Source organism: Zootermopsis nevadensis, unplaced genomic scaffold, assembly GCF_977971745.1.
Source record: "Zootermopsis nevadensis isolate Lab colony 2312 unplaced genomic scaffold, Znev_1.0 Znev_ptg000015l, whole genome shotgun sequence".
In the NCBI taxonomy this organism is placed as follows: domain Eukaryota; kingdom Metazoa; phylum Arthropoda; class Insecta; order Blattodea; family Termopsidae; genus Zootermopsis; species Zootermopsis nevadensis.
This window is the reverse complement of record NW_028259147.1, coordinates 1,690,557-1,710,302: the sequence shown is the minus strand read 5'-3', so window position 1 is coordinate 1,710,302 and position 19,746 is coordinate 1,690,557. Positions and strand designations below refer to the sequence as shown.

At 36.8% G+C, this 19,746-nt stretch overlaps 3 protein-coding genes across 14 annotated transcripts in view; 2 read left to right on the top strand and 1 right to left on the bottom strand.

Annotated features, from left to right (window-relative positions):
- The window catches only part of LOC110833606 (uncharacterized), a 43,203-nt gene extending 30,021 nt beyond the window's left edge, over positions 1 to 13,182 (bottom strand). For 4 of the 6 annotated variants that reach the window (XR_015535221.1, XR_015535219.1, XR_015535220.1 and 1 more), the window contains exons 1-3: positions 10,560 to 10,700; positions 9,905 to 9,994; positions 9,078 to 9,176 (exon numbers count right to left, since the gene is read on the bottom strand). Coding sequence is in view for 3 of the 6 variants with exons in the window: in XM_087349021.1 (XP_087205147.1) it covers positions 9,078 to 9,176; positions 9,905 to 9,979 (174 nt within the window). In the remaining 3 variants the exon portion in view is untranslated. Of the gene's footprint in view, positions 1 to 9,077; positions 9,177 to 9,904; positions 9,995 to 10,458; positions 10,478 to 10,559; positions 10,701 to 13,163 lie in introns of those variants that run through there. The other 2 variants (XM_087349023.1, XM_087349022.1) reach the window with 2 other exon arrangements.
- On the top strand, positions 597 to 8,005 carry LOC110833610 (venom carboxylesterase-6). The gene is made up of 10 exons (XM_022071894.2): positions 597 to 853; positions 2,694 to 2,852; positions 3,378 to 3,531; positions 3,628 to 3,813; positions 4,241 to 4,431; positions 4,808 to 4,973; positions 5,280 to 5,461; positions 5,755 to 5,905; positions 6,880 to 7,003; positions 7,281 to 8,005. The coding sequence occupies exons 1-10, from the start codon at positions 656 to 658 to the stop codon at positions 7,489 to 7,491; spliced, it is 1,722 nt and encodes a 573-aa protein (XP_021927586.1). The 5' UTR covers positions 597 to 655; the 3' UTR covers positions 7,492 to 8,005.
- On the top strand, positions 10,573 to 19,375 carry LOC110833608 (beta-glucuronidase). 7 transcript variants are annotated; one of them, XM_022071886.2, is made up of 13 exons: positions 10,573 to 10,714; positions 12,096 to 12,325; positions 12,623 to 12,796; positions 13,183 to 13,358; positions 13,976 to 14,118; positions 14,681 to 14,883; positions 15,146 to 15,286; positions 15,376 to 15,548; positions 15,974 to 16,117; positions 16,902 to 16,986; positions 17,449 to 17,625; positions 18,424 to 18,562; positions 19,041 to 19,375. In XM_022071886.2, exons 2-13 carry the CDS (start codon positions 12,134 to 12,136, stop codon positions 19,193 to 19,195), a joined length of 1,902 nt encoding a protein of 633 aa, XP_021927578.1. In that variant the 5' UTR covers positions 10,573 to 10,714; positions 12,096 to 12,133; the 3' UTR covers positions 19,196 to 19,375. The 7 variants fall into 7 exon arrangements, with proteins under 7 accessions (XP_021927578.1, XP_021927582.1, XP_021927576.1 ...); XM_022071890.2 differs by lacking the exon at positions 10,573 to 10,714 and adding an exon at positions 10,770 to 10,835; XM_022071884.2 differs by lacking the exon at positions 10,573 to 10,714 and adding an exon at positions 10,801 to 10,908.
- Positions 19,376 to 19,746: the final 371 nt, after the last annotated feature.

Below are 19,746 nucleotides of genomic sequence, written 5' to 3'. Positions count from 1 at the left end.
AGTATCATGAACATTTAAGAGCTCGCTAAAGAAATGTTTCCACCTATTCTAAAATATGATTGGATCTGCAAGCAAATTGCCATTATCATCCTTTACCAAATTGATATCCTTTCTTAACGATATTAATGCCTCTCTACAGGTCTCTGATATTTTTTTCCTTATTATTTGTCTCAAGTTCAACAATTTTGCCCTTCAGGTATTCCCTTTTCTTATTCCTAAAGGTTCTACTAGCTTCACGTCTCACGTTACATAGATTATCCGCATTTGTTTTGTTTGGGTTCTGCAACCATTTAAATTTTGTTTTCTTCCTTTGATCTGTTAATTTTGAACATTCATCATCAAATCATAGTTTATTTTGCTTTCTCCTGTAGTAACCTAGATTCTCTTTGGGTGAAAGTTTGAAGCAGTTTCTACATTTTCCCATTCCATGTTGTTTTCCACACATTCATTATCTAACTAATAATAATAATGTGTATATCCAATTTACATCCATGAGGAGGAGAAAAAAAAACAAATACAGGCTAGAAAATAGAGAAAAAAACTCAGGTACAAGGTCACAGAGAGAAAGGCACCATGCCAGCACAGCGCATATTTAAGTGTTTTAAAAACCAGCAGCCACTTTTGTTTTGTCTTCCTTCAGAGTTCAAGCTAAAAAATGCTTAGCAGATTGTTATTTTTATTAAGTACTATAATACTAGGACTAGAAGCTATACCCCCTCAGAATGGGCCAATAGTCCACGCGCAACAAGGTACACTGCAAGGCTCTTACTTAACTTCCCGCTATGGAAGAAAATTTGCAGCTTTCCAAGGAATACCTTATGCAGAACCACCAATTGGAGACCTCAGGTTCAAGGTAAGATTAACTTAACTTATAACAATGAATATCAAAATTATAAACCACGAAAGTCAATGTAGAAAACAGAAATATTTATTTCCAGACAATTCAGAAATAACTGTGGATGCTATAGTTGGCGCAGTAGTTTTTGGCTGGTGGAATTTTCAAGGGGAAGGCTAGGAGCGAGTCACTTGTGTGATAGTATAATGCTGACTGCATCGAGGAGCTTATCGGACTGAACGCCTAAACAAAAGAAATACAATGACCGTGCCACCTCAGGTACACAGAGTAGGCCCGTCCGCCAGCTTCTCCACCAGCCAAAAACTACTGCGCCGACTATACCAGAATGTTTTCCTCCATAAGGAAAGAACAGAAAATGTAATTATAACAGTTATACAGCTTTCTTAACAGAACAATCACACTTCCTATTTGGGGCACCATTGTAAAATTGGGCAAAAAAAATTTCAGCCACTTAAATCTAATCATCACTGAAAAAATTAGTGATATTAAAAGGATTACCCAAACTGAGTATAAAATCAAATATTGTTATTTGTTATTGCTTTTACACTCCATGAGAACCTTCACTTTTTTGCAGATTGTGTTACTTTACAATATTACAATCTGCCGAACTATAAGACACAAATTTCAAATTACAACAACATTATTAAATTATGCCAGCATCAAATATTTACTGTAATAATGTTCGGTTCCAAGTGGCATAGAAAAATATATTAATTTTAATAAAAATAACTGCACATTTTATAAAAGCATATGGGGGGGGGGGGCATTTCATAAAGGTAAAAAGCATTTTATGTAACACCAGTGGCTAATAGGCATGTGGAACCTGACATCCAAATCACTTGGTACATGAAGGTCATTACAAACTTCACAACACATGCCAAGTGATCAATGAAGGAGCCAGAAACAAAGTTAAAGCCAAAAACATGCTCAAACTTTCAAGGAGTTTAACCTTGAAAGATAAGGACAAGATATGATAACAGAGGGCACACAAAGATGAATAACACACTGAAAAGAACTTGTACTTATTACATAATCCTGACTGACAAATATAAAGAACAAAGAATGAAAAGAGTAACAAATTATAACTTTTTTTGATACTGATTACCATAATGATTATCCAATTTCAACTCAATATCCCTACAGCACTTGTGCAAGATATGGTTATGAAAATAAAGAGTGTGTGTGGGGGGGGGAAGGCCTTGGTGTATCAACCATCCAATTAGGCTCTGTTTGCTGTCCTAGATAACCTTGACAACATTCTTGCTTGAAGGATAAAGCACAATCAACATTTAAATAGCAAAACATGATGAAATTATCTTATATAAACCCTGTTCAACATAACTATACAAAAAAACTAGACACTTTATTCTGAATCAGACTTCCCCCCCACTTTGTCGTAGTGGTGGGGCTTGCGTGGTCATGTGATCCTGAGAGCTATGCTGGCAGTAGCTTGGCTACCAGAAAAGTCTCCCACGCCAGACATTTCAAGGATGAAGGCCCAGACTAAGATACCCTGGTCCTCAAGATTGGAGGTTGGGTGAGGGGGCCAACTACACCTCCCTGTAACACATACCCTGATCCCTGACAGGGACAGAGGATTTTTCCTCTAGCCTCTGCTTCCAGAACGGCTCTGGGGCCCACCCAGCCTCCTATCCAAGGAGTGGGTACCAGTGTCCTTTCCCGGGGGTTAGGCACAGCCAGGGCATGATACTGACCATTCACTCCCTTCTAGTGCCAAGATTGAGAAAGAGTAGTAGCTATACCTCCTCTCCTCCCAAGTGCTTATATGATATATAGTGGGACAGCTTTACTTTTTTTATGTGATTTCATTATGTAGGATCCTGTGACACCTAAACCATGGGTTGGAGTTTGGAATGCAACCCAACCTGGTGCCATCTGTCTGCAATGCAGAAGACTTCCACCAAGACTGTACAATACAACCGACCCAATTGTGGGTGATGAAGACTGTCTCTTTCTGAACATCTACACTCCAAAGGTACTATTAATAAAATGTAACTGACAAAGGCACTCCAAATATTTGGCTGCCTCACCAGGTAAAAGGCATTCAAAACCCTTCATTGGTAGGCCCTTGGGTCTGTCTGCAGACCTATTCCTCTTGGAGAGGAAACAATGCGGGCTGATAACAAGGCTGTTAACTACTCAGTGTACATTGAAAAGGCAGTTATGGACACAGCTGATAAATATGAGGGCTTCAATCAGGTTGTGCTGTCTCTAGCAGTGTGTCCAGGGCTCTTTGAAGTGTCCTGACAAGATGGTCTGAGTGTCTGGGGCAAATAAACTAGTTCACAATAATCCAATAGCTAGGTAACTGATAATACTAATAATATTAACATTAATTTATAAACAAAATCAACATGGTTAAAAAATCTAAGACCCTTCTGTCTTAACAACATGTTTATGTAGAAAGCATGTCAAAAATCAAAACTGGTACATCTGCAATGTTCTTTTTCCTACAGAGTAGAATTATTTAAATGCTGACTAAGTTCCTTTCTTCTTCCAGCTTCCAAAAGATGGATCAAATCCCAACCTAGACGTTCTTTTCAATTTACATAGTGGTGCTTTCATGTACGGCTGGGGACATGAATTTGGACCAGAAATTTTAATGGATAGAGACATAATTTGGGTCACTATTAACTACAGACTTAATTTTTTTGGTAAGTTCTACAAAATCTTTGATAAAAATACCTAAATCCAATCACAAAATAAATCTGAATTCAATATAACTTATGCATATGATGTATCTAACGCAGGTTTCCTCGACACCGAGGATGAAGTTGTTCCAGGCAACATGGGGATGAAAGATCAATCAATGGCCCTTAAATGGATTAAGGATAACATTGCAGCATTTGGTGGAAATCCTCACAGTATTACTCTGACAGGAACTTCAGCAGGTGGAAGCAGCGTGCATTATCACTACCTATCCCCCTGGTCTCGTGGTACGGAATTCCTCTGATACCATTTACTTTATACTGAGATTATTTTTGAGTGCAAAAAAAAAAAATTAAAATTAAAATTGCGAGTAACGAATATTTTTATTGTATGAAGAAGTAACATGACTCTAATAGTTGAGCCTTATTTACAATTTTTTTTGGTTCTTTTGCGAAGCAGAGTCTTCATGTCATGTTTTTTGACTAAAATTCTGTACTTATTTCATATTTCCCCCCGCATGTCCCACATACCTCAACCTCCTCGATTTTAGCACTGTCGAATATCTGATAAGTAGTACAACTTATGAAGCTCTTGCATTATACATTTTTTCCCCCCATCCTTCTGTTACTTCCTATTTTCAGTCCAAGTGTTTTCCTCAGCACTCCTAGAGTGGAAGACCAAGTTTCAAACCCATACCTTTATTTCACTTTCTAGGTCTCTTCAAAGGTGGTATATCGCAAAGTGGGACTGTTACCCTTCACTGGGCATTAATGGAGGAAGGGCGCGCTAAATCAAATCAGTTAGGTGCACTTCTTGGCTGCAGCACAGAAAATACTAAAACGATGGTGGATTGTTTGCGTCAACGTCCAGCACAACAAATTGTGAAACAATGTTGGAACTTCCAGGTAATGATAGTGGGTGACGTCATGCACAGGCGATGTCAGCATAATAAACATATTTCACTCAGAATGGACATTCCTGTTTCTCATCATTTCACCCGGCCACTGCGATGAATAACGTGCTTGCCCCGTTTATTCCACTTTTCTGGGCATATTCTTCCTATTTCATTACATACTAATACACTATCCCATTACGTTATTTCAAAAATTTAGCCAAACCTACAAAATTATGATAACTGTCCATTCACAAGTTGTACCTCATTGAGCAGGGGTTATATTACTCAAAATTTCCTACCTGGTTTCTAATTCATTAAAACATTATACTCTTAAATGAATTATAAATTGACTTACTTCACTAGTTTCTATTTTTGTGTGATTTCAGAGGTGGATGTATAATCCGTTTTCTCCATTTGCCCCTACAATAGAGAAATCTAGTCCCAATCCATTCCTCAGTAAGCATCCACTTGACTATCTTCTGGAGGGAGATGTTGAAGATGTGCCATGGATTACAAGTGTAACAACAGAGGATGGACTCGTGCCTGCTGGGGGTTTGTATACAACACCCTGAGATATTTTTTGGCATAAAAATACATAGATGACTGTTTACTAGGCTGTACCACCGTGTAGTCTGGTAGAAGTTACTGATTTTTCGAAGGTCCTTGCTGCCTCCATCATCAGGATGGTGATGATGGAGGTAGCAAGGTGTATCAATATGTTCAATGCCAAGTGTATCATTCTTCCACTTCATAAACAATAAAAACTATTGCAGGCATGTTAATTGCTAATCACTCACAAGCTTGCACACCTCACAAATGTTACATTTTACAAATGAAAATCTGTTTGTTGGAAAACAGACTGGATTGCAAATGAAAATACGTTGGAACAGCTGGTACAACAATTTGATGAACTTATTCCACATATAATGGACTACAATTACACTGTTTCTAAGGAAAATATGAAGGATGTCACAGACCACATCTGTCAACATTATTTTCACGGTCCAGTAGACACCAAAAAGACGAAGGAACTTGTAAAGGTAAATATGTGCAATTAAACATTTACTGTGCAGTTTAACTGTAATCACTCAAATCTATACAGTATGGCGACAAAACTAACTCCATGAAGCAAAGTCATTATTGAGAAGGTAACAGACACTCTGCCAACAAAATCTTCACCAACTACGATTTGAAGTTCCCACAGCAGTGAGTATGAAGATGGCTGCAAGGACCTCTGAAATGCTGGTAAACTTCTAAACATACTATATAGCACTAGAACCTAGAAGATATCTTAACAAAATAACATAAAAGGTTTTATATCTTAAATTTCCAGATGATCACTGACCGTGTGTATCTAGCTGATGGGGCACGAGCTGCTAAATTACAAGCCGCTGTCAACAAATCACCTGTCTATTTCTATCTATTTGGATACAGGGGAAAGCACAGTTTCACAGAGGTTAATTCGGGAACAGCAAACAACTATGGTAAGACAGTTGCCATAATACGAGGGGCAGTCAAAAAGTTCCCGGAATTGTGGTATAGCACTGTAATGGTAGGACATATGGCAATGCTTACCTAATCACCTTCAAAGTAGGACCCTTGTGCACACACACACCTGCTCCATCGATCCTGCCATTGTTGGAAGGCTTCATTTGGAATCTTCCGGAGTTCGGCCATCGCATTCGATTTGATGTCTTCCATGGTTGTGAAACACGTCCCCTTGAGGCCCATTTTCAGAGTAGGGAACAGCCAGAAGTCACTCGGAGCGAGATCCAGAGAGTATGGTGGTTGAGTGATACAGGAATGCATTTCTCGGTGAGGAATTGCTGCACAACCAGCGTTGTGTCGAATGCGACGGCCGAACTCCGGAAGATTCCAAACGAAGCCTTCCGCCGGTGCTTCCAACAATGGCAGGATCGATGGAGCAAGTGCATGTGTGTGTGTGTGTGTGTGTGTGTGTGCGCGTGCAAGGGTCCTACTTTCAAGGTGATTAGGTAAGCGTTGCCATATGTCCATATGTCCTATCATTACAGTGCTATACCACAATTCCGGGAACTTTTTGACTGCCCTACGTGTGCAGTAATACTATAATGTGTATGTCAATATGTAGATTCACTGATGGAGTTTTACGTGCATTAACCTTAACAATATCATGAAACTGTAAAGTAAGAATAATTAATTTAGCTAATTCAGGTAAGTTAACAAGGTGAATAGAGGAATACACTCCATTTCTGTATTTAAAAACCAAAATTCACACTATTAATATCAGACCAAAGAATTTTGTAAAAGCGTAACAAAACTATCAAATTTACTACATGTCAGTTACAATAACAAAAAGAGTTCAACAGTCTGTATGGAATGGTGTTTAAAGAATGGTAGTGAACATGTGATTTCTGTTCTTTGTGACATGTGTCTAGATCTAGATATAAGTCATAATAACAATAATATTTCAAAATAGGTGCAAGCCATCTAGATGATACAGCCTACACCATTGAATATGCTTTCAAAACTGATGAGACTGAGGAAGACAGAGAGATGTCCAATTTACTCTTGGACATCTGGAGCAGCTTTGCTGATACTGGGTAATGTATCAAAGTAGTATGATAATATAAAAAGAACATATCATACTTCTGTTAACAGAATGATAACATGCTCTAACAGTACTGTAATAGGTTACCAGTTGCATGAACTCAATCTGAATCTCATCAGGGCATTAATTTCTCCGACATTCTCCTGATTGTTAATTGTACCCTGTTAAAAGCTGGCCATCTTTTTAATACCCAGGCATAACTGAAACGTGCTTAAAGTGTTCATGTGAAATATCAAGAGTTGAAAGTAGAAGTATTATCTGATTTCCAGAAATCCTGTTCCACCTGGAAGTAAACTGAAATGGGAACCGACAACTCCGAACAACAAACATCTCAAATATTTGTACATCGGTGGCCCGAAGAATCTTGAAATGCGATCCAGCGACAATCTTGGGGATTCTGACTTCTGGGACTCTCTACCAATCAATGAAAAACAACTTAGAGTGGATACGTCAATCAGTATGAATCACAGTGAACTTTAGGCTGATACTTAATAACAATTAACGTAATACTAAAATTCAAGAATATGTGGTGGAGATTAATTGTGTGGTTTATATAATATGAATAAAAATAATCAGTAGTATAGTAATATAGCAAAACTAATTCTGGGTAGTATATCACTTAAAAATATATTGGAGGGACAGAACATGACAGGTGAAAAAATAAAGTTTTGAAATGATCATGAACACCATGACTTCACACACATGAAATCAAAGAGAGACGCTACTGACTGACAAGAAAAATTCCTTAGAAGTCCATAATTACAGTCAAGTGAGTATAAAAAATTTGCAAAAATTATATGCTATACATACAATTACATGACAGGAAACCAGATACTATATGATATATTTTATGAGATTTGTGGTGAAAGGTTGATAGCAACTGAAACTCCTGAGGTTCATAACTGTTAAATCTTGTTTCATGTTAAAGAAGCTATACATAGTCTTATTGTGTATTACTAATTAGTACAGTAAAATATTCATGCACAAACAAAAATGTTTCTTATTTTCAATTTCAACAAGTTTATCTCTGTCAACTATATGAAACAAGTTTGGTCTTCATTGTCAAACGAAGAGTTAAGAGACCTGTTTAGTCTCCACTACAGTAGATATTATGTTTATTAAGAGTTAAAACAACTTAATACTGCCCCTTCTGTATATCTACATAATATAGCAAATAATCATAAAAAGAAGAGGGTTCCCATATCAAGTGTCATATTACCAAGGCATACAGCAACTCCTCGTATGGATGGGTCTGAAACTCAAATCCACATTAAGGGAAGAAAACAGATTATGGGCGATTGAGAATAAGGTGTCAGAAACAATATTTGGACTTTAGCATGAAGAGTAACAGTGTGATGAGTTCCATAATTTTTACTCTTCTTCCTTGGCTCTACAACCCAGTGTGGGTCTTCGCCGGCTCCATTCGGAGGGTTCTTGTTCTTTGAAGTGTGCATTTGTAGGCAGTGAGTCATCAGCCCACTGCCTCTGCACAATTTCTACTCGACCCTGATTTTTGTCTGCTAGAGCCATCTAGTAGAGAATAAGGAGATACGTGGGAGAGAAACGGTCACTGAATTTTGCTTACGAAACATCTCGTTCATGCTCGTAAGGTTCTTTTAAATGTCATAAATCTACGACACGGGGCCGCCGGCTTTACTTCCTAACCAAAGGAAGTTGTGCTATGAACTTTTATCACAATTAAGAATCCATCGACCTCAGCCAGGTTTGAACCCACAAACGCTAACCGATATTTTTACTCTTCACTAAATATTATTAAGGAAAACCTTTTCTCCATTGAGGTGGTTATATAGCAGCTACATTGCAGGGGAGGGGGGAAAGGTCATACCCAAGTTTATATTCACTTCATCTTACACATTTTCAATATGAAAAGCCGGGTGTCACTCTGGATGTAGGTAAGAGATATCTGATAGATTCATACAACCAGAAAAAATTCATGCAACTTGTATTTTCAGTTACTACTTCCAGCAGACCCATACTCTATGATAAACAAAACTAATGTAAGTAAACATACAATAAGAAAATTTAACTGAATAATTTAGTCCTACCTTACTGGTGACAGAAATTGAACAGGATTTGTCACGGCCAATAAAATTTTCTCCATTGTAGACCGCATGTTTTATGCCTCCAATCTCCAAGTAACCCAACTGAGAAAACAAAAAAACCTTTATAGCTGACATCTTCATCACATCACTTTCATTACTGCTTGCTAAACCAATGCCGGCTGTTGTAATTATAAATATACATGTATAATACATATTCGCATCAAATAAACTGCACAATAATAACTCAAAAACAAATAACAGATTAAAAGTCAAAGACAAGAACTGTGATCTTCTGGGTTCAGCACGGTGTGCATTGGTGGTTAGCAGGATTCACAACCCATCAGTACATGGGTTCGATCGGGACCACGACATTTAACGCTCCTGCTGTGATCCCCCTCTTTGTGAGATGATGATGAAAGTGGAGTAATTGTTGGAATGCCACAGAGAAACCAGGGAAACCCCGGAGGAAAACTCTGTGATGCCTAGACAACAGCCTTGCTCAACACAAGTTGTAAATCTGAGCACCGCTGGGAATAGAACCCGGGACCCCAGTATTACAAGCCCAGCGTTCTAACCGCTAGACCACCGTCTGGGTTCTGATACCAAGTAGTTTCATAGATGATTACCTTGAAGATGGATGCAAAAGGTTCTTCCAAAACATTGGTAACCACCTACAAGACTACACAGCATCATATCCCACATCATAATCCCATACTTTACAACTAGAATAAACTCATATGTAACAGTTCTTAATTAAATATTTGCCATATCTTGTATTACCATTACTAAATTAGTATTTAAAATTAAATATATGTAATATATCAAATTACCTGTTTCCTTTCCCCATCTTTGTAACGTGTGGCATCTTCCAAATAAAGATCATCTAGGACTTGTGTACAATCCATGGTAACATACAGACCCTGACAGAAACAAAAATATAATTTTTCTAAACTGATATAATACCTGAATCCTATGTAGTCTCTTCAGTATGAACGCTACAAACATCCAACAACCACATAATGTGATACACTTCATAAGCACATGCACCAAGTGCCACCTGTGTTCTGAATGACACTTCATTATGGCTTTCTACTCCAGTGTCATGGATTTAGTAACATTTGAACAACAAACAGTAACACGATTTCTCACGAAAATAAGCAAACTCACATCCAAAGTCAAAATGCTAGTTTGTCTCTTTTCAAATAGAATGCTGACAATTTATTTTCTAAGAGCAAGGACAGGTGATAAAATGCAGATTTATTACTGGGAAATTGAAACTGCATGGTTAAAATATGCTGTAAAATATGAAGAGTAACAGCATTATATCAAAATCAAGCCTCTACCACCGCACTCTAGTTCCCCCTCCAAAATAGAGCAACTTTACCTCAATTTTCGGCTCGTATAAGAAGTCCCAATATCATTATTCACTAAAATTCGATTATGCGTGATGGCTTATCGAACGAGTAACAGAAAATCATTACTTACAGCCGAGATCACAGCTCACTGGCTTGCTGAGTTAGGTCTTTCTAGCACAAATGTAATTATAACTCACACTTCGAGAAAGTAACAACAGTATTGAGAAGTTCGCAAGCTTTTAACACAAATAATCAAACTTGGAAAAACTTCCGCAACCATTACAGGTATGTAACTATGCGCGGTCACTGAAAAAAAACATCGAAACAAAATATGGCTAGGGGAGACAGTTTCGCCAATTGCGTTTGTAAAAAACTAAGTCATACCATCAATACATTGGTAGTATGGGTAAAGGAAGAAAATATCTAAGGGTTGTAGTGGTGAACGTTATTTCACGTGATAATTTGAAACTTCAATTCCCGTACGATGCATGCTACATATCAATGATAATAGTTCAATGAAGTTGACTATTTTGCATGTACCTAAAGTCCATTATACAATAAAAATGATGTTAGATTTGGGGTTTTCACGGCGGTGATGTTGGAAATGTTTCTGTAAATTAGGCCTAAATTAAGTTACATTCGTTTTTTGATGTCACACATTAACATTATGCATTATGAAAGTGTAATTATGCCACTTGAACTGTAGCTATGGGTATTAATTCATTAAAAGCTGAGATTTTGGGTTCTCACAGCGAAGAATATGAAGGTGTCTGCTGAGATATTGCACCGTGTAATCTCGTAGAAGTTTACCGACGTTTTGGAGGTGCTTGCTGCATTATCAAGGAGATCGCCCTGATGATGGAGACAGTAAACACCTCCGAAACGTCGGCAGACTTCTAGCCCCGACCAGCTTCTGGTCAGTCTATGGCATCACCTTCCTGTTGGCTCCCTTGCTTCAACTTATTCCCAACTGGTCCAGCCAAAGTTCTGCCTTGACTGACTGGTTCCTATATCTCAAACTGATTCCTTGTGCATGGCTTACTCATCAACCTGATGATGGAGGCAGCAAGTACCTCTGAAATGTCAGCAAATGTCTACCAGACGACACGATGCTGCAACCCAGAAGACAACCATCTTCATTCTCATTCTGATGATAGAGGTATCAAGCACCTCTGGAATGTTGGTCCACCTTGAAGATGCAGAATAAAATTTGTTTTTTCCTTTCCAAATATCATTTAAGGCTTACTTCATCAGTTTTTAAAACTAACTGTGTAAAGTATATAGTTATATTTTATCTACAATAGTGTGGTTATTAATGATGCAGCTTATGATCATACTTCTTTATTTTAAGATACTGTTTTAGCATAATTTTGAAAGTAGTAATTTGTAAGAGTAAGTTAGGAGATTGAAATTAAAACTTACTTTGATTTAAGTTGTTCGTATCTGTACTGAAGCTACAGTCAATATGAAGATTTCTGTCTTCTGGATTGTTGCGATGAATTCATTGCCCTGATGATGGAGGCAGTATGACCTCTGAAACGTTGGTTAACATCGACCAGACTACACAGAGCAACAACCCAGAAGACAGAAATCTTCATACTCACAGCTGTGAAAACCTCAAATCTTACATTGTACAGTCAACATGATAAAGTTTGATTTGTTTCAGAGTCATCATAGTATCAAGAATTAGATTTCATCACTGAAATGGAGGCCTTATCAATTTTATTAACTCTTTGTATTGTATTAGCAACTTCTTTATCTGGAATTTTATATCCAAGAGAATCTGAGAGCCGAGAAGTAGTTTCATTGGATGGTATCTGGAAATTTCTTACATCCCCAACTGAAGATCAGGAGAATGGGTTTAGAAACAAATGGTATTCCACACATTTTGAAAAGGTAAGTGAAGATGATTTATTCACCAATTGTAGATATATGAGAAGTTAACACATCTTGCAGATTAGTGAAAAATGCTGTCTTCAGCATTGTATGAAATTTGGTTACTAGTGATGCCACTCATTAAATCTGCTACTGATTAACAAGTTAACTATCTGAGACGTTTAAAAAAATTGGCCCATATTTCCTAAACACCCATGAAAAATCATGAGGTGAAGGGGAAAAATAAATTACACAAATGAATATAATAATGTTACCAGATGATATGGACCTTCAACACTGTGTGAAAATATGTTGCAGTGGATACAGATGCCTGTTCCGTCCAGTTACAATGATGTAACTGTTAATTCTGCAATACGTGACTATGTTGGTTGGGTATGGTACCAACATGAATTCTATGTTCCTAAGCGTTGGTGGGCAGATAAGCAACGTGTGGTACTACGATTTGGCAGCGTTCATTATACAGCAATGGTGGTAGGTTATATTTTTAGTATAGAAAATTAATATAAAGAAACAACAATTACTTTTCAGTTATAGCTTAAGAGCTTTAACATCATCAGAATGGGGTTCAGAGAGTAGCAACTTATTTGGTTTTTAAGACTGTAGACTTTTGAATTTATATATAGTCAGCTATTTAAATTTAAGACTATACTGACAAAGATCAATACACTCAAATTTAAGTAATGTGAACTTACTTTCACAAGTTATGTGATATGTTTTTGCACATACATATTTGCCTTTACTCTGACAGTTTAATACAGATATTGAAAACGTTTCAGTAGTAATATTAAGGATATTCTTATAACTGTGCACAAGTTATTAACAGTTGCTTTTCACTTACTATGAAACTGTCTTTCCAGTGGGTGAATGGTAAGAAAGCATGTGAACATTCTGGTGGACACCTGCCATTTCAAGCTGATATTACACAACTGCTTCTATACGGTACTGCCAACATCGTGACTGTAGCAGTGAACAATACCCTGACCCCAACTTCCCTTCCCCAAGGTTTTATTCAGCATCCCAATGATACATCCAGGTAACATTGCTCTAATGAGTTTAACATTTTATAATTAATTTTCCCCATGTACATGTAACCTTAAAATTTTGAAACCTTTCTTCAGAATTCCTTTAGAATCTGTCTGTTCATTATTTTGTGGTAATAAATAATACAAGATTTTCATTATCATGTTGTTAACATTGGTCATATCTTAGCAACCAACACAACTATTAAAGAAATCAAGAAATAACCAAGTATACACATACATTAACCTATATATAGTATGAGAACAGGGGATTTATAGCCCCATATTAGAAGGCTGCCACCCAAACTTTAGGATTTAATGGTTTAGTTGTATTCTGCTATGACAGGGCCAGCTGGACTGCATTAAATAAACCAAGAATTGATCAACCATACACATGCATGTATATAAGAAGTAAATAAAGGAATTTCAGTCCTCATTACATTAGTAGGTTTCAGGTTGAGTTATATGTAAGTGGGTTAGTATTCATGTCAGCTAATTTTATTTTATATTTCTGCAAGTCATATTGTATAGACCACATATTTTTGGGTGGGAACTGGAAAAAATGTTTGTTAATTAATCTTATAGCCAAGAACTATTTATGTAGGGATCAAATGCATTCTTATTTATTTAGGTATCCACCTGGTTATATACTGTTCCACCATGACTTTGACTTCTTCAATTATGCTGGTATCCACAGGCCTGTTTATTTGTATACCACTCCACAGACATACATAGATGATATCACAGTTATAACCGATATAGATGGAGACGTTGGTAAGTAATAGATCCTAAATATAACCGCACTTTGAAGACATGTTTGTTTTGTTACTGAATAATTCAGCAATTACTTAACTACTGGAATTATGTAAGTCAGAGGTTACATGTAGACAATTTTGGACAGGAAGTTTCACTTGGAAGTATTTTGCTGTCTTTTCTTTGGGAAAACGTATCAGAATTTCCACAAATATTTTCCATAACCTTTTTCACTTTGTACTTATTGTACCAGATTTTTACACAGAATCCAGATATAAGAATTTGAAAAAATCTGTGGATTGTAAAGGACATTAATTGATCACCAAATAAAGCACTTAAAAAATCTGTAAACATCTTGATATTGCTGTGACCTTCTGTGCTTCCATGTGCTTACTTTCACCATAACCAATATAAAAGAAAGAATACTGAATGATTTATGACTATGAATTATCTTTTGGCATAAATGGCACTGAATAGGTAGCCAGTGATTAACTTCTAACCTAAAGTTACAGGGCAGATTGCGTGGTAAGATTTTAACAAAAGTTTACCTTTTTTCCGGAAATTCCTGTGTGTTCATTAATAGGCATCATCAAGTATGTAGTGAAATATAAGAACAAACTGATGGATCTCTCTTCAACACCTCTCTGCACTGTTACCGTGTTTGCGCAAAATGGAACGAGAATAACTTCAGTTATAGGACTCACTGGCAAAATACATATTCCTAAAGCAAACTTTTGGTGGCCATACCTCACAAGCCCAACTCCTGGATACCTTTACACACTTAAGGTGAGTTTGGGAAATGTAAAACCATTCTGATCCTAAATGAACAGTTCCCTAATTGTGTTTACATGAAATACATTAAAAGCTTAATGAATAATTGCCATCATGTCCATTGTATAGTATGGTAGAGATATTTCATATATGATAATTCAGCAAAATAAAAATAAAAATGACTCTTTTCAAGCACATGTAAATTTTGTCCATACTGTAAACTTTCTTCCTTGAAGTCTACTTGAAATTACATTTTATAAACTTATTTTATTTCTAGATTCATCTAAACTCTGAAACAGGTGACGATGTTTATAGATTACCAATTGGTATTAGGAAGATCTCTTGGAATGCCACTACATTTTTAATCAATAACGTACCTACTCACATGCGGGGATTTGGAAAACATGAAGATTCAAATGTGAGTTTCATTGCTTCAAAATGATTTCAATCAGTTGTTCTGAAATTTAAGAACATTTGCTATATAGTGTAGAATCTTTGTTTTCACAGTTACGTGGTAAGGGTTTAGACTATACCCTGCTAATTCGAGATTATAACCTCATCGCCTGGCTTGGAGCAAATGCGTACAGGACATCACATTATCCATATGCAGAAGAGGCACTGGATATGGCAGACGCACTTGGAATAATGATAATTGATGAGAGTCCTGCCTGCACCATCGAGTGAGTCCTCTTTGTTGACATTGCCAATACCCATGTTAACTAACATTTCATAATTATCATTCTAAAAGCACAAAACCTGGAATATATTTAAATATTATTGTAATTCTTAATGAGATTGCACTGGGTTATATTCAGCTATTTTAAGAAATTTCTGGCCTGAGAAACACAGAATGTCTGCTCTTGTAGGGATTAGCTGTATCAAGTTCAGAACTTAATGAATAAATTATGGTTTGATTTTAATTGTATTTAGTGCTTTGGGAAAACTTCTTACATTTTCTTGATGTTACTTTTTATAAAAAATAAAAACCTTATTAAATTAATTAATCGCTCTAATGTCATGGATTGTGTTTGTTCATTTATAAAGTGAATAACGATAAATCAAATGGGATATTCGTAAGGGCGAAATACTTTCTTATTTGTTCTAGCTACTTCACAGATGAACTACTGCAGAAACATAAAGCAGTAATGACTGAACTGGTACGGCGGGACAAGAACAGACCTAGTGTTGTGATGTGGTCACTTGCCAATGAACCAAGGTCTTTCAGAAATGAATCAAGAAAATATTTCAGGTGAGACTATGAAATGAGATGTTTGATTGAAAAAAATCCCTTGATGTGTTTTGTGACAATAGTTCACCCAATTTTTTCCTGTTTAAAGTAGTCCCACACACTGTTTCTATCCATCTTGTGATCTCTCGAAGCTCCTGTGGTACGCTTCTTACAGGATGACATTCAGTCCCTCCATAGCACTTTGTATGATATTTGGTGCGTGTTGAAGCCTCCTTCCTTTTAGAATGCTTTATGGTTTGGAAAACAAATCAAGTTCCTCACTGCCAAATTTAGCCAATTATATTTCTGCGGTGCTTATTGCATACATGATGAAGATATGCTGCTCCTTTACAAATAATTATTCTGCTATGATCATACATCATACTATGAAACTGAGTTGCTTTTTCCCATGTACAATGCCAATGGACGACACAGGACTGCACGATCTTCCATATAAATTCAAAAATATTAAGAGGAAGAAAATCATTCACCTTTTTTCAGATGGTTAGATGTTTCATCCACAAATTCAATTTTTAGTATAACGTAGGTGTCCTTGGCTGTCTTCCTAAGTTTCACACAGATTTTAAGAATTCTGTATTGCTCTTTTGTTTCGCCAATTCTACCGTGCAACGTGCACAATCTGCATTACTTGCTTCATACATCAGTTGCATGTCTTTATATTAAATTCATTCCCAGAACATTTTGATGTGACTACGCGTGTGACAGTAAATGCACATCTAATACACAAAAATAAAAGAAATTACGGCATATCACTTTTATACATGTTTTCTTGATTACATCTCAGTGCGCTGGTGAATCTTACAAAATCGTTGGATACGACACGGCCAGTGAGTTTTGTGACCAGCCAGACAGCTGATACAGATAAAGCTGTAAGTAATCTGGGATATAAAGGTGTGCTTAAAAATATTATGTAGAATCTTTACATTCCACAAAAGGCTAAGAATTTTTTTCACCAGCTGAGTATCTATTAGTTTCCCAAGGACTCTCTTCCATTGAGTTAATCAGTTATAATGCTAAATTTATATATATATAAAGTGAAGCTTTCATGGCAACTGAAGTTGATGAAAGACTCTCGGGTTATGAGCTGCGTCAGGTGGCTGAACGGTGAATAAACCATATCTTCTGTCAACGTTTCGAGAACAATCTCTGCTCTCATCCTCAGGGCTGCTGCGTAACAAATCTGATCCTTTGTAGCGCACGCTACAAAAGATCAGAACGTTGGCAGAAGATACGGTTTATTCACCATTCAGCCATGTGGCACAGGTTGTAACCCAAATCTTTAATTAATTTACATATTTTATCGTGCTGCATATACATTTCTATGCTGACAGGTGCAGTTCATGGATATAATATGTGTAAATCGTTACCCAGCGTGGTACAGTGATTCTGGGCGAACTGATCTGATTCAACTGCAGGTGAAGAATGAACTCGCTAAATGGCATCACGTATTCAATAAGCCTGTGCTCGTTACAGAATATGGAGCTGGATCAGTAATTGGAATGCACACGGTTTGTTGACATGCACAATATTTTGTTGCTTATCATTTATCTCTGATGAAGTTAAAAAATCATGAATCTGGTATAGCCAGGCCCTTACTATGTTTCACAGTCTACACTTGGCTGTAGATCCCTTCTGTTCGTCATCATGGAAATATTTTCCTAGGACATTATCCATCGTACAAAATTAATTTTTTATTGTGTTTTGAGATCTGGATCTGTCTCAAGCCCCATATTTTACATGCTGACTTAAAATCAACAATCATGAAGTCTTATACTGAAACCAAAGCAGTCAATAGTACAGATTTGTCCATATGAAATTTCATAAATAATTTTGAAAAAAAATAAATAAAAACTACAAAGTTATACAAGTTGCATGAATAATAGTGTTGTTGTATATTATTTATTTTTATTTACTGTAATCGGGGCTGTTTTTCTGGCTGTACACAATGTAATGATGGACCTCCACTTTAAAAACCATTTTAAAGTGCGTTACTGGAAATAACCGAGTAATGGGTCTTAAAATAAAGATGAACAAATGTTTTCATTTTTAACTTATCTTCCATTTCAGGTTTTTTTGAAGATTTACATTTTGTTTAAAAAGTTAAGCATTATACATTTCTTGCCTCCTCCACCCTAGCTGCATTGTCTACCCTGCATAGCCTTCTCCACTTCACCTCTCATAACAAAAGCAGGCGACCTTTGCAAATCACAAAGTTTCTACCTGTGTGATGTCGTCATACGCATCAGTGAAACATATTTTATAAAGATTAAAGTATTAATTCAACTAGAATAATTTGTTCCCTCCAGGCTCCATCTTCCATGTGGACAGAAGACTATCAAGTGGTCACCTTGAAAGAACACTTCAAGGCCTTTGATGCTCTATATAAAGAAGGCTTCCTCATAGGCGAGATGATCTGGAACTTTGCAGATTTTGCTACACCCCAAGGTGACGTGAACAGGTGTCATACGTAATTCTTGTCCTTTGATTTTCACAGCTGAATCCTACGTATAACTTCAGCTTTCAGGGGCGAGCCATGTCAAATGCATATTCCACACATCACCTACCGCCTGCTCTATACAAGACTTCCTAAAACCCCAAGAAGCTTGGGCCTGTACAATCTATGCTATTTAATGATGCTTTATCAAGTACATAAGTTGTATATCATCCAATGGCAGTGATGGTGAGTGGAATTGTGACAGTAGTAATGGCTTATTTTCAGTATTTAAACTGCAGTGACTGAATAAAACAATGAAACAACCCATAGAACTGGTCTCGGGACATGAATTTGAGTCTGGGGGCTCATGGGCAAAAATGAGTGCTAACAACACCATTGTGGCATTTGGCCTGTGTGGTGCCGACATGAATCCAATAGGAAATATTCTTGATTCATCATGTGAAATATTATTCACCTTTCTTTGTACAGAATATATTCGTCCTGGAGGGTGCAAGAAAGGGCTTTTTTCTCGGGAACGGCAACCAAAAATGGCAGCCCATATCACCCGTTGGCGCTACTGGACACTGGCACAAAACTCTACCAACATAACACTGCCAGATGACTTGTTATTTGCAGGTCCCTAGTGTTAATGTTGTACCAATTATTTTTAAAGCTGCAGCATGAAATGTTGGAATCCCATGACGAGAATCTAGAAAGAACTTCATTGCTTCTCGTAGTACTGTTAAAAAGAAGGCAATAATGATTGATTCTTAGATATGTGAAGATTAAATCTTGGAAAATAAATTAAAACACAATCAGAGTTACACATTAACTTCTCCATATACAAAAGTACACTAAATGAACTCACTTCTTTGCTGCCTCCGTCATCACTCTGATGACAGAGGCAGCAAGGACCTCTGAAATGTCGGTAAACTTCTACCAGACTACACGGCGCAACAACCCAGAAGACAGCCATGTCTCTGTATTCTGGGCTGAAGCCCCGTCTCCACCCAGATAAACAATAGTCACCTTCGCTATGAGAACGTCAATTGTCATATCGCCAATAATCCTTTCTGCGGCATTAAAAAAAGGAGGAACTGCGTAAATCTAATCTTCAGCAATTAAGGACAATGGATAATTGTTTTTAATAATCCAATTTTGAGACTGTATATTCATTTTTATATAAAACTATCAA

Excerpts from the sequence above, each read along its gene's own strand:
- LOC110833610 (XM_022071894.2), top strand. The coding sequence starts at position 656 with ATGCTTAGCAGATTGTTATTTTTATTAAGTACTATAATACTAGGACTA. Across the intron at positions 5,462-5,754 it reads AGACGAAGGAACTTGTAAAG|ATGATCACTGACCGTGTGTA; the intron begins GTAAATATGTGC and ends TTAAATTTCCAG. Across the intron at positions 5,906-6,879 it reads GGGAACAGCAAACAACTATG|GTGCAAGCCATCTAGATGAT; the intron begins GTAAGACAGTTG and ends ATTTCAAAATAG.
- LOC110833608 (XM_022071886.2), top strand. The coding sequence starts at position 12,134 with ATGGAGGCCTTATCAATTTTATTAACTCTTTGTATTGTATTAGCAACT. Across the intron at positions 12,797-13,182 it reads TTCATTATACAGCAATGGTG|TGGGTGAATGGTAAGAAAGC; the intron begins GTAGGTTATATT and ends CTGTCTTTCCAG. Across the intron at positions 14,884-15,145 it reads GATACCTTTACACACTTAAG|ATTCATCTAAACTCTGAAAC; the intron begins GTGAGTTTGGGA and ends TTTTATTTCTAG.